At 40.4% G+C, this 11,954-nt stretch overlaps 1 protein-coding gene across 1 annotated transcript; it reads left to right on the plus strand.

Moving 5' to 3' along the window:
* Positions 1–244: 244 nt before the first annotated feature.
* LOC138905965 (uncharacterized) lies at positions 245–4,069 on the plus strand. Its single transcript, XM_070194479.1, has 3 exons — positions 245–716; positions 2,450–2,524; positions 3,690–4,069. Exons 1-3 carry the CDS (start codon positions 245–247, stop codon positions 4,067–4,069), a joined length of 927 nt encoding a protein of 308 aa, XP_070050580.1.
* The last annotated feature ends 7,885 nt before the right edge of the window (positions 4,070–11,954 follow it).

Genomic DNA, 11,954 nt, shown 5'->3' on the forward strand with positions numbered 1-11,954 from the left:
GCCACAAGGATGTTTCCATATTATTTGACCCTGGTTCCACTTATTCATATGTATCATCGTATTTTGCTCACTATTTGGATATGCCCCGTGATTCTTTAGTTATGCTTGTTCATGTATCCACATCGATGGGTGATTCTATTATTGTGGACCATGTGTATCGGTCGTGTGTGGTGACTATTGGGGATTAGAGACGAGAGTTCATGTCTTGTTGCTTAGTATAGTTGATTTTGAATTGATTTTAATCATGGATTGGTTATCACCATCTCACACTATTCCGGATTATCACGCTAATATCGTGACGTTGGCAATGCCGGGATTCCCTATGGTTGAGTGGAGAGGTTCCTTGGATTATGTTCCCAGTAGAGTGATTTCATACTTGAAGGCTCAACAGATGGTTGAGAAGGGATGTTTGGTATATTTGGCCTTTGTGAGGGATGTTGGTGCTAATACTTTTACCATTGAGTCTGTTCCGGTAGTAAGAGACTTTATGGATGAATTTCCTATAGATCTGCCGGTAATGCCACCCGACAGGGACATTGATTGTGGTATTGACTTTGTGCCGGGCACTCAGCCTATCTCTATTCCTCCATATCATATGGCACCAGTAGAGTTGAAGGAATTGAAAGAAAAACTTCAGGAGATACTCGATAAGGGATTCATTAGGCCTAGTGTGTCGCCTTGGGGTGCACCGATTCTGTTTATGAAGAAGAAGGATGGTACTATGTAGATGTATATTGCTTACAGGCTGTTGAACAAAGTTACAATTAAGAACAAGTACCCACTATCGCGCATTGATGACTTATTTGACTAGCTTCAGGGTACTAGATTGTTCTCTAAGATTGATTTGAGGTCTGGGTATCACTACTTCAACATTCAGAATTCTGATATTCTGAAGATGACATTCAGGACTCGCTATGGTCACTACGAGTGTCTTGTGATGTCTTTTGGGCTGACCAATGCCCCAACAAAATTTATGCACCTGATGAACAGTGTAGTCCAGCCATATCTTGATTCTTTTGTCATAGTATTCATTAATGATATACTGGTGTACTCACGCAACTAGGAGGATCATGAGTAGCATCTGAGGATTGTACTCCAGACCTTGAGGGAGAAGAAGCTTTATGCTAAATTCTCCAAGTATGAGTTTTGGTTTGATTTTGTGGTATTCTTGGGGTACGTTGTGTCTAGTGAGGATGAAGGTAGATCCGAAGAATATTGAGGTAGTTCACAGTTGGCCTAGACCATCTTCAGCTACTAAGATTCAGAGCTTTCTTGGCTTGGCTGGATATTATCATCGGTTTGTGGAGGGTTTATCGTTCATTGCTGCACCTTTGACTAGATCGACTCAGAAGGGTGCTCCATTCAGGTGGTCTGATGAGTGTAAGGAGAGCTTTCAGAAGCTCAAGACTGCATTGACCACGACTCTAGTTCTAGTTTTGCCTTCAGCGTCGGGTTCATATATGGTGAATTGTGATGCTTCTCGAATTGGTATCGGGTGTTTCTTGATGCAGGAAGGTAGGATGATTGCTTATGCTTCACGCCAGTTGAAGCTCCATGAGAAGAACTACCCCGTTCATGACTTAGAGTTTGCTACCATTATTCATGCATTAAAGATTTGGAGGCATTATCTCTACAGCGTATCTTGTGAGTTATTTACAGATAGGAGTCTACAACACTTATTTAGGTAGAAGGATCTAAATTTGAGACGGCGAAGATGGTTGAAGTTATTAAAAGACTATGATATCACCATTTTGTATCATCCTGAAAGGCCAATATGGTGGCTGATGCCTTGAGTAGAAAGGCGGTGAGTATGGGTAGCCTTCCATATATTGCAGTTGGCGAGAGACCGCTAGCATCAGATGTTCAGGCCTTGGCCAATTAGTTCATGAGGTTAGATGTTTCAGAGCCTAGTCGGGTTCTAGCTTGCATGGTTTCTCGGTCTTCGTTGCTTGAGCACATCAGAGAGCATCAGTATGAATACCCCAATTTTCTTGTCCTTAAAGACACAATGTAGCACTATGATCCCAAGGAAATTTCTATTGGATATGATGGGGTGTTGCGGATGTAGGGTTGGATTTTGTTTCCCAATATGGATGGATTGCATGAGTTGATTCTTGAGTAGGCCCATAGACCACAGTATTCCATTCATTCGGGTGATGCGAAGATGTATCAGGACTTGAGGTAGCACTATTGGTGGAGGAGAATGAAGAAAGATATAGTGGAGTATGTGGCTCGGTGCTTGGACTGTCAGCAGGTGAAGTACGAGCATCAGAGCCCGGGTGGTTTACTCTAGAGGCTTGAGATTCCCGAGTGGAAATGGGAGCGTGTTACCATAAACCTCGTTGTTGGGCATCCACAGACATTGAGGAAATTCGATGTAGTTGGGTGATTGCGGACCGGTTTACTAAGTTCGCACATTTTATTCTGGTTGTGACTTCCTATTCATCAGAGAGGCTGGCTGAGATCTATATCCGCGAGATTGTTCATCTTCACAGTGTGTCGGTGTCCATTATTTCTGATCAAGGCATGCAATTCACATCGTAGTTTTGGAGAGTAGTGCAGCGAGATTTGGGCACTCGATTTGAGTTGAGTACAACATTCCACCCTATACTGACGGATAGTCCGAGCGCACCATTCAAATCTTGGAGGATATGGTACACGCATGTGTTATGGATTTCGGGGGTTCTTGGGATCTGTTTCTGCCGCTTGCATTGTTTTCCTATAATAACAGCTACCAATCGAGTATTCAGATGGATTTTTATGAGGCTTTATATGGGAAGCGGTGTCGTTCTCTAGTTAGTTAGTTTGAGCCGGGAGAGGCTAGGTTGTTGGGTACTGATTTGGTTTGGGATGCCTTGGAGAAAGTCAAGTTTATTTAGGATCGGCTTTACTAAAGATGGGTTTTACCACACTGAGTTGTTATCACACGTTCTAAAGAGATTGTTGTTACTGATTTCAATTATATTTCTGTTGCCAATTTCTTTGATATATTTATTGCACAAGTTAATTGTCCAGTAAGTATCATATGACTTGAACCTCGTTACTACTCCATCGAGGTTAGTCTTGATACTTATTTGATACCGATTGTGGTGTTCTCATACTATGCTTCTGCACATTTTTATGCAGATCAAGGTGCTTCGGATCGGACTGATCGTCAGTGAGGCATTCTGCATATTGGAAACTTCAAGGTATCCCTGCATGTACCGATCGCAAGCCTCAAAGTCAACCTCTTTGTTTTATTTCTACTGCTTATGTATTTCAAATAGTACTGTATTTTTGAGATACTCTCGTGTATTCAGTTAGAGCTTGTGACATCTATACTACCTAGTTCTAGGGATGTGTTGTGATTATTGCCACATAGGCTTGCATCACCTTTATTTTCGTATTTATGTTAAAATCTATTTTATTCCATCATGTTTTATTAGTTTTATTGATGTTAAGTGATCGGCTTACCTAGTTTTAGAGACTAGGTTCCATCACGACCCCAACAATGAGATTTGGGTCGTGATAGTCAGTGGGATCAATTCCTACCATTAGAAAAGTTTTCCTACAATAACTATTAGTCGAGTATCTAGATGGATCCATATGAGGCCTTATATGATATGCGATGTCGTTCTCCGGTTGGTTGGTTTGAGCCTGGGGAGGCTAGGTTATTTTGCACTAATTTGGTTCATGATGCTTTGGAGAAGGTGAAGTTAATTCAGTGTGGCTTCGTACAAAGCAGTCAGCGCAGAAGAGTTATGCTGACAAGAAGGCTCGTGATGTGACATATATAGTGGATGAGAAGGTTCTACTCAGAGTTTCATCCATGAAGGGTATGATGAGGTTCAGGAAGAAGGGCAAGTTGAGCCCTCGCTACATTGGTCCTTTTGAGATGCTAGAGAAAGTTGGAGAGGTGACCTACAGACTTGTCTTTCCACCTAGTTTATCGGGAGTTCACCCAGTGTTTCATGTTTCCATGCTCCAGAAGTATTATGTTGATCTATCACATGTATTAGACTTCAGCACGGTGCAGTTGAACAAGGATTTGACATATGATGTGGAGCCGATTTCCATTTTGGACCGATAGGTTCAAAAATTGAGGTAAAAGAATATAGCATCGGTGATGGTTCATTGGAGAGGCCAGCCGGTCGAGGAGGCTACTTGGGAGACCGAGCAGGAGATGCGAAGAAAATATCATCACCTTTTTGAGACCCTATGTATGATTCTAACCCGTTGGACGATAAATGTTTGTTTAAGATGGGGAGAACGTAATGATCTAGCCGGTGGTTTTGAGAACCTTAGCATCGTTTCCCCTATGGTTTGTGTTATATATGTGTAATTATCGCTATGTGACTTGCGGAGGCGGTTGGTTTGGCTTTGGGGATGTTTTGGATTGAATTGGGATACTTAGTCCCTTGGTTGGAGGCTTCAGTTATGAGGGTTGATCAGAGTTTGACATTTGTGTAGAAGACCCCGGAATGGTATTTTGATGGTCCCAGTAGGTTCGTATGGTGATTTTGGACTTAGGCGTATGTCCAGATTTGGAGTTGGACTTCCGTAGGTTGATTTCGTTCCATTTGGCAAAAGTTGAAAAATTGAAGGTTTGGAAAGTTCATAGGTTTGACCGAGAGTTGACTTTGATTATATCGGATTTGGATTGTTGTTCTGGTAGTTAAAATGGGTCTGTTGTGCCATTTTGGGACTTGTATGTAACATTTGAGGTCATTCCTAGTTGATTTGATGTGGTTCGACATGAGTTTTGAAAGTTAGAAGTTCTTTAGTTCTATAGGCTTGAATGGAGGTATGATTCGTGGTTTTGATGTTGTTTTGTGTGATTTGAGGCCTCGAGTAGGTTTGTGTTGTATTTTAGTGCTTGTTGGTGTGATTGGAAGGGATCCCAAGGGCCTTGGGTGTGTTTCAGATTGATTTCGGCTAATTTCGAATTGAGTTAGCATTGCTGCAACTTTCCTAAGTTCTAGTGTTACCACATCTCCGGTAGCATGGTCGCAGATGCGGCCTTTGTTATGCAAATGCGAGTTTGGGCCTAACATAGGGAAGTCCGCAAATGCGGAGGTTTTATGCAGAAGCGGAGCTATAGATGCGACAGTTTGTCCGCAAATATGAAAATTCTAGACAAAATATTAGTTCGAAGGGTTTGGTCATTTTCTTATTATTTGGAGTTGTGGAGCTCCTCTAGAGGTGAATTTTGGAGCAAATTTCACTACAGTTGAAGAAATAAGTAAACTTTACTCGACTATGTTGATAGATATTGATTACCTATGGATTATTACATCTAGTTTTTGTGAATTAAAGGTAGAATTTGGGGTTTTTTGACTATGGTTTTGGAGAGTGAAAATTGATGATTTGAGGGTCAATTTGAGATTGGATTTGGATGAAACATATATATTTGGACTCGTATCCGGATGGGTGTTCAGATTTGTGATTTTTGTCACTTTTGAGGTGCGAGCCTGGAGTTGACTTTTTATGTTAACTTTGCATATTTGAAACAAGATCTTAGCTTTATTGTTTGTGGTTATTTTCTATGGATTTTATTGATGATATTAAGTTATTTTGACTAGATTCGAGTCGCTCGAAAGTCGATTCGCATGGAAAGGGCTTTTTGAAGTATTGATTCACACACTTTGAGGTAAGTAACATATCTAAACTTAGTTTGAGGTAATTATCCCTGGGGACTACGATACTTGAGATGTGTTGATGGCGACGCACATGCTAGGTGACGGGCGTGCATGCGTACACCGAGGTATTCCTGATCCGAGTAGACTTTAGGCTACTATAAGACTTGTTTCCTATCATGCCTTATTACATCTGTGTTTTCTCTGCGTGTATGATTATCTGATCTATGATTCTGTTAGAAATCATGTCTAGGCTATGTGCTTATTTGTTTGAGACATGGTAGGGATTGATAAATGTGAATTTTAACCACCTATTAGTACCTTCTTACTATAGGTTTTAGTCCGAAAGTGCTAATATTTGTCACTGAATCTGATAAAGATGGTTGAATTGCAGGCGTGTTGGAGAATGTAAGCTCAATGATGAAATATAACTCAAAAAAAGGATGTTCTACAAAGTTCAACAAAGAGGAAAAATACGAAGAGAAATGCATTTCGTAGAATTTCATCTGCATCCCCAAAAGCAAATGCGGTCCGTAGAAGATGAAATACATCCGCAGAAGCAGAATTGAAGCTTCAGGGATTTTTGGCAGAAGTGCGGTCTGCAGACTAAAAGGTGCGGCCGCACTTGGTCCGCAAAACAGTTTCACATTGATAAGCTTGAAGACCAGAGAATATACAATCGAATGAGTCTAAAGCATCCTCGAATGCGGCTAGAAAAAATTCAAGTGCGGCCGCAGAACTCCTCCGACTGAAAGCACCTGCAACAGTAACCCAGCAATGTGCGGACCACAGAAGCTGAAGTTCGTCCGTAGAACCCTCCGAAGGGCATTTGTTTCAAAGAATTTGGGAGCCCTATAAATAAGACTTTATGACTTTTTTGGGGTATCTTTTTATTATAGCAGCTTCTAGGTCATTATTTTTAGCTATATGGAGAAACTTTGAGCTACAATTAGAGAGGATCAATTACTTTTTCCTTTTATTTTAGCTTTATGTCTTTAATTTCTTCTTATTTTCATCTTTCTAAGTTTATTAGCATGAGTAGCTAGATTTTCATCTAGGGTTGTGGTCCAACCCTAATGAGTAAAACTTATGAGTGTTTAATATTAATGCTTGCTATCGATTGGGTTAGTGTTATTTAGCTTTGTTTATGATTTAAATTTAGAATTAATTTTTGCAAATATTGATTCATGCCTATTTGACTTTGTTCTTACTTGAGAAAGAGGAATTTATTCTACGAAGACTTCGCTAATAAGAAATTGAACTAGTTGAAGTATTGATTAGTTTAATTAAAGGATTTGAACTAGAGATAGGGATAATCTAACTTTGACTCATATTCAATCGCTTTTATTGATACCCATTTGGACTTGAGAGAGCTAATTTGGGAAGAATCACTCTTTTACAGAGAGGTATTGAGTGAGTACTTGAGTATTGATAGTCATAAAAACTCCGATCTACCAAACAAGCATAAATTTACTCTACCCATTAGGTTTACACCTAGGTTAAGGTTACAACCCTAGGCTTTTCTCTAATTAATAAAACGTAAAAAAAAAAATTAATTATTACTTGTTTTCTAGCTTAGTCAAAATCATTAGTAGTTGTTTGGTAAGATTTATACACACTTTTGTTGGGAAAATAAATTTAGTTATTTCGAGTTGCTCTCTTAAGTATTTACCTTAACACCCAATCTAAACTCCTTGTGTATTCAACCCAGACTCGTGTTGGGATTATTATTGTAACGATCGTTTCATATTCCCTTAATTGGGGTATGAATTGGACATGATCAATTTTTGGCACCGTTGCCGGGGACTTTATGGTGTTAGCTATATACTTGAGTTTGTTTCTTGAGTATCTTCTTTTACTTCTCTGATTCTATCTTGTTGAAGTGATTGTTGGTTTCAAATGGAAAACAATGAACTTGGAAACATACCATTGGGAGAGGCGGATGGCGAAGAGGAACAACTTGATGAAATGCCACAAGTTCCACAACAAAATCGCTGAGGCCGTGGGATACAAGACAATGTGCCTCTACCTCCACCACCACCACAACCACAAGCGGCGCAATACCGAAATATTTCCAATGAAGGATATGCAAGTGCCATAGCCCCTCCCTCACAATAGGGCAGGTAACTTTCAACTTACCAATGCGATGCTCACTGAATCACTTACAAAGATCAAACTCGAGCAGTAATGAAAAAGAGAAAAAGAAGAGAAATTAGGGAGAAGCTACTATAACTTAATACCTAGCAGAAAAACTTGAACTTTTCAGTTCTTTCAATGTGTTTGCCAGTGATGTTAAGTGTGTTGGTGTCTCTTAGGTAGAAACATTGAATGCCCTATTTGTAGTGGCATTCAAGCCACTTAAGGTTTCGATTGAGTTCGAGTAGATAGTGGAGAGTGACGATAGGGTAGATGACGATAGTAAGTAGGTAAAATCAGAAGGGAAATAGGAGAAATCAGTGAAGATCTTTACCTAGGTATCAAGAGATGGTCGTTGAATGCGAAGACCCACCGACAAACCCTAATGTCCAGAGGTCACTGTGTTTGACCTCTGGACATAGAAAAATAATGATGATCTTCCAGTTAATAGTCATGCATACCATGGATTTGAAAGTCCGAAGTAAGATTGATGGATTTCAGTTTGCACGATATTAGGTCTAGGGCACGAATTGGGAATTTTGAAATTGGGAGATGAAAAAGGGAATATCTGCATTATTAGTGGTGTTACGGGGGCAAAGGGGATAATTTGAGGGTTGGATTCGTGACCTTGCATAGATTTGTGCAAGGTCTGGTGATTGATGGTTCATGGGGTGAGAGCCAGAAGAGAGGTGGCTGAGTAGGGGAAAATGATTTAGGGTTAGGGGTGGTCTCTAAGGTTTAAAATGAAAGACTGAATCTGAGCCGTTGGATCTCTTGATCAACGACTCCGATTTGTAGAAGGTAAGATTTGATAAAAATGGTTATTAGGAAAAAAAGGGGGGTCGTTGGATCTGTGTGATCCAACGGTTGAGATAGGATATGGCGAGAGGCTTAAAAATAAAGGGAAATACAGGAATTAATGTGGACCGTTGATGATTTGGATCAACAGTCCTCATCCGATGTGTTTGTTTTGTGAGTGGGAAAGACAGGTGATGTGGCACACTACTGTTGTCTCTCAGAGGTTGGCGTGGATTGCCAAAGTGGACAAGGGAATGGGTCTAGACCGGGTTGGAGGTGATTGGGCCTGTGTATTTGGGCCAAAACTAGTCGAAATAAGATTTAAGCCATAGCCACTTGGGTTTAATTTGTTACTTGCAATTGTAGTCTTCTGAGTTTTTAACCCCTTTAAAGATTAACTTAATTAAACTTAATTAATTCTAATTAAATTAGATAAAATATAATCATCAAATATATGATAAATTACTATAACTAATTAATAATTTATTAAAATACCTCATTTATTAAATTATGAAACTAATTTTGGATTAAGTAAAGTAATAAAAGCTATATAATTATAAATCAAAGGTTAATTTATTAAATTAATTGAAAAAATATTTATTAAAATATAAAGGTCATTTTAATATTTTTTTAAAATAGTAGGGGTAATATAACTCATAAATATTTAATATCAAATTATTAATTCTACATTGTTAATTATTATTTCCCATTATATTTTAATAAAATAGGTATTATTGCAAAATATTTTACCACATCTATTGCAAATTGTTAAGCATAAATAATTTAATTTTTCAAAAAGAGGGTTAAAATTGGTCGTCAACAGCGTGTAGAGGAGATATTGCCCCGATCGGCTATCAGCAGGAGATTTAAGGTAGAGCTGCTAGCGTTCGCAGTCCCTGAAGTCCCTTTCCATTATGTCTTTACTGTTTACCTTATTTCAAACAACTATATTTTTATTTAGACTTTATCTATAGTACTCTAGATGCTCATGTATTCGTGACTTCAAATTTCTGGTATATGTTTAGTCTACGCTACATGGTATTTATCATATCTATTTCATACTATCACAATTTATTATTATTAATGTTTTGATTTAAATTGTTAAAACTGGTTAAGTAATTAGCTAACGTTAGCTTGCCTAGCAAGTGAAATGTTAGGCGCCATCACAGCCTCAATGTTGAGATTCCGGGTCTTGACAAATTTGTATTAGAGCACTAGGTTGCCTAGGTCTCACGAGTCATGAGCAAGCTTAGTAGAGTCTGGAGGATTGGTACGGAGATGTATGTACTTACCTTCTAGAGGCTATAGAGCTTTAGGAAAATTTCACTTCTTTCTTTCTCTATCGTGTGGCTTTATTCTATTACTAAAGTTTGAATCATTCTATTCTTGTTCTCTCGCATATGGTGAGAACACGCACATCATCTAAAGCCGGGACGGAGCCAGAGCCCCCTTTTGTAGCCACTACCAAGGATATGGGTCGGGGTCGAGGCAGAGGCAGAGCTCAGCATAGAGCACGTGCAGCAGCACCCATTGCAGAGCCTCAGATCGAGCATGAGGAGGAGATCCCTGTTCAGACCGCACCAGTCGGACCCGCTCAAGTCTTGGAGGGATTCATTGTTAATCCCATACTTCATGACGCCCTAGTCCTCTTAGTGGGCCTTATGGATAGTGTGGACCAGGCTGGAGCATTTCGTATGGCACCAGCTGTCTCTCAAGTTAGGGGAGGAGCTCAGACTCCCGCCACTCACACTCCGAAGCAGATGACTCCCATGTATCAGACTTCGGCGGTTCCAGAAGTTGGAGTAGTTCATCCCGTTATTGCTACACAGCCCGGGGAGAGACCCGCGATATCTTCTGAGGGATTAATGAGGTTGGATAAGTTTTCCAAGCTCTTTCCTATTCATTTTTGTGGTACACCTTCTGAGGACCCACACGATTATTTGGACGGTTGCCACGAGGTGTTGCGCATAATGGGTATTGTGGAGTACAATAGAGTCGACTTTGCAGTGTTTCAGTTGACCGGTTCTACCAAGAGGTGGTGGCCGGACTATGAGCGATCCAGACCTACAGTTTTACTGCCACTCAATTGGGATCAGTTTTCGTAGCTATTTTTGGAGAAGTTCATTCCTTTTACTCTGATAAAGGAGTACTGCAGGAAGTTTAAGCGCCTTCAATAGGGTAGCATGACTATTACCCAGTACGAGACCAGATTTGTGGACCTAGCCCGCCATGCAACAATCTTGCTCCCTACTGATAGAGAGAGGGTGAGGAGATTCATTGATGGTCTTGATTTTGGTATCAGGCTACAGATGGCCAAGGAGACTGGGGATGATATTTCTTTTCAGCGGGCAGTAGAGTTTTCTAGACCGGTCGAGATGATTCGTGGTTAGGGTAGGGAGGCGGTATCAGAGAAGAGGCCAAGTCATTTTGGTGGTTTCAGTGGTGCCTCATATGGAGGCAGAGTTTCATTTTGTAGAGGCCATCCTCACAGGTTGATTCAATCAGCGCCCCAGGTAGCACATGATGCTTCGGGCAACCGTAGTTCGTATGGGTCTCATCCTGAGCAGTTAGCCTACAGTGCACCTTCAGCTCCCATCAGTGCACCACCAAATCAGAGCTATTATAGTTGTTATCTGGGCTGTCAGGGTCAGTCTCAACTTCAGTAGACACAACAATCACGAGAGTTCTTTGAGTATGGAGGTAGAGTTATATCATGAGGTTTTGTCCTAGGTGGATGAGCAACAGGATACTCGTGCCATGATTCTAGCACCAAGACTATGACATTAGTCATTCCAGGGTTGCCCTTAGTAGAGTGGACAGGGACTCCTAGACATTCTACTAGCAGGGTTATATCTTATGTGAAGGCTTGGCATATGATCGAGAAGGGATGTCTAGCATATGCGGCCTATATACATGATCATAGTGCAGAGGTTTCTTCCATGGATTCAGTACCAATTGTGCACGAGTTTCTAGAGGTGTTTCCTATAGATTTGTTAGGAATGCCACAAGAAAGAGATATTGATTTTTGCATTGATCTGGCTCCGGGCACTCAGCCCATTTCTACCACACCATACCATATGGCCCCTATGGAGTTGAAGGAATTGAAGGAGCAGTTGCAAGATTTTCTTGATAAGGGATTCATTAGCCCTAGTGTCTCACCTTGGGGTGCACCGCTATTGTTTGTGAAGAAGAAGGATGGAACAATGAGGATGTGTATAGACTAACGGCAGTTGAACAAAGTCATTATCAAGAACAAATATCCTTTGCCAAGTATTGATGACTTATTTGATCAGCTTCAGGGTGCCAAGAAATTTTCCAAGATTGATTTGAGGTCTGGCTACCATCAGTTGAAGATTAGGGCATCATATGTCCCTAAGATATTTTTCCGGACTCGGTATGGTCACT

This window comes from Nicotiana tomentosiformis, chromosome 2, assembly GCF_000390325.3.
Source record: "Nicotiana tomentosiformis chromosome 2, ASM39032v3, whole genome shotgun sequence".
NCBI classification, from domain to species: Eukaryota; Viridiplantae; Streptophyta; class Magnoliopsida; order Solanales; family Solanaceae; genus Nicotiana; species Nicotiana tomentosiformis.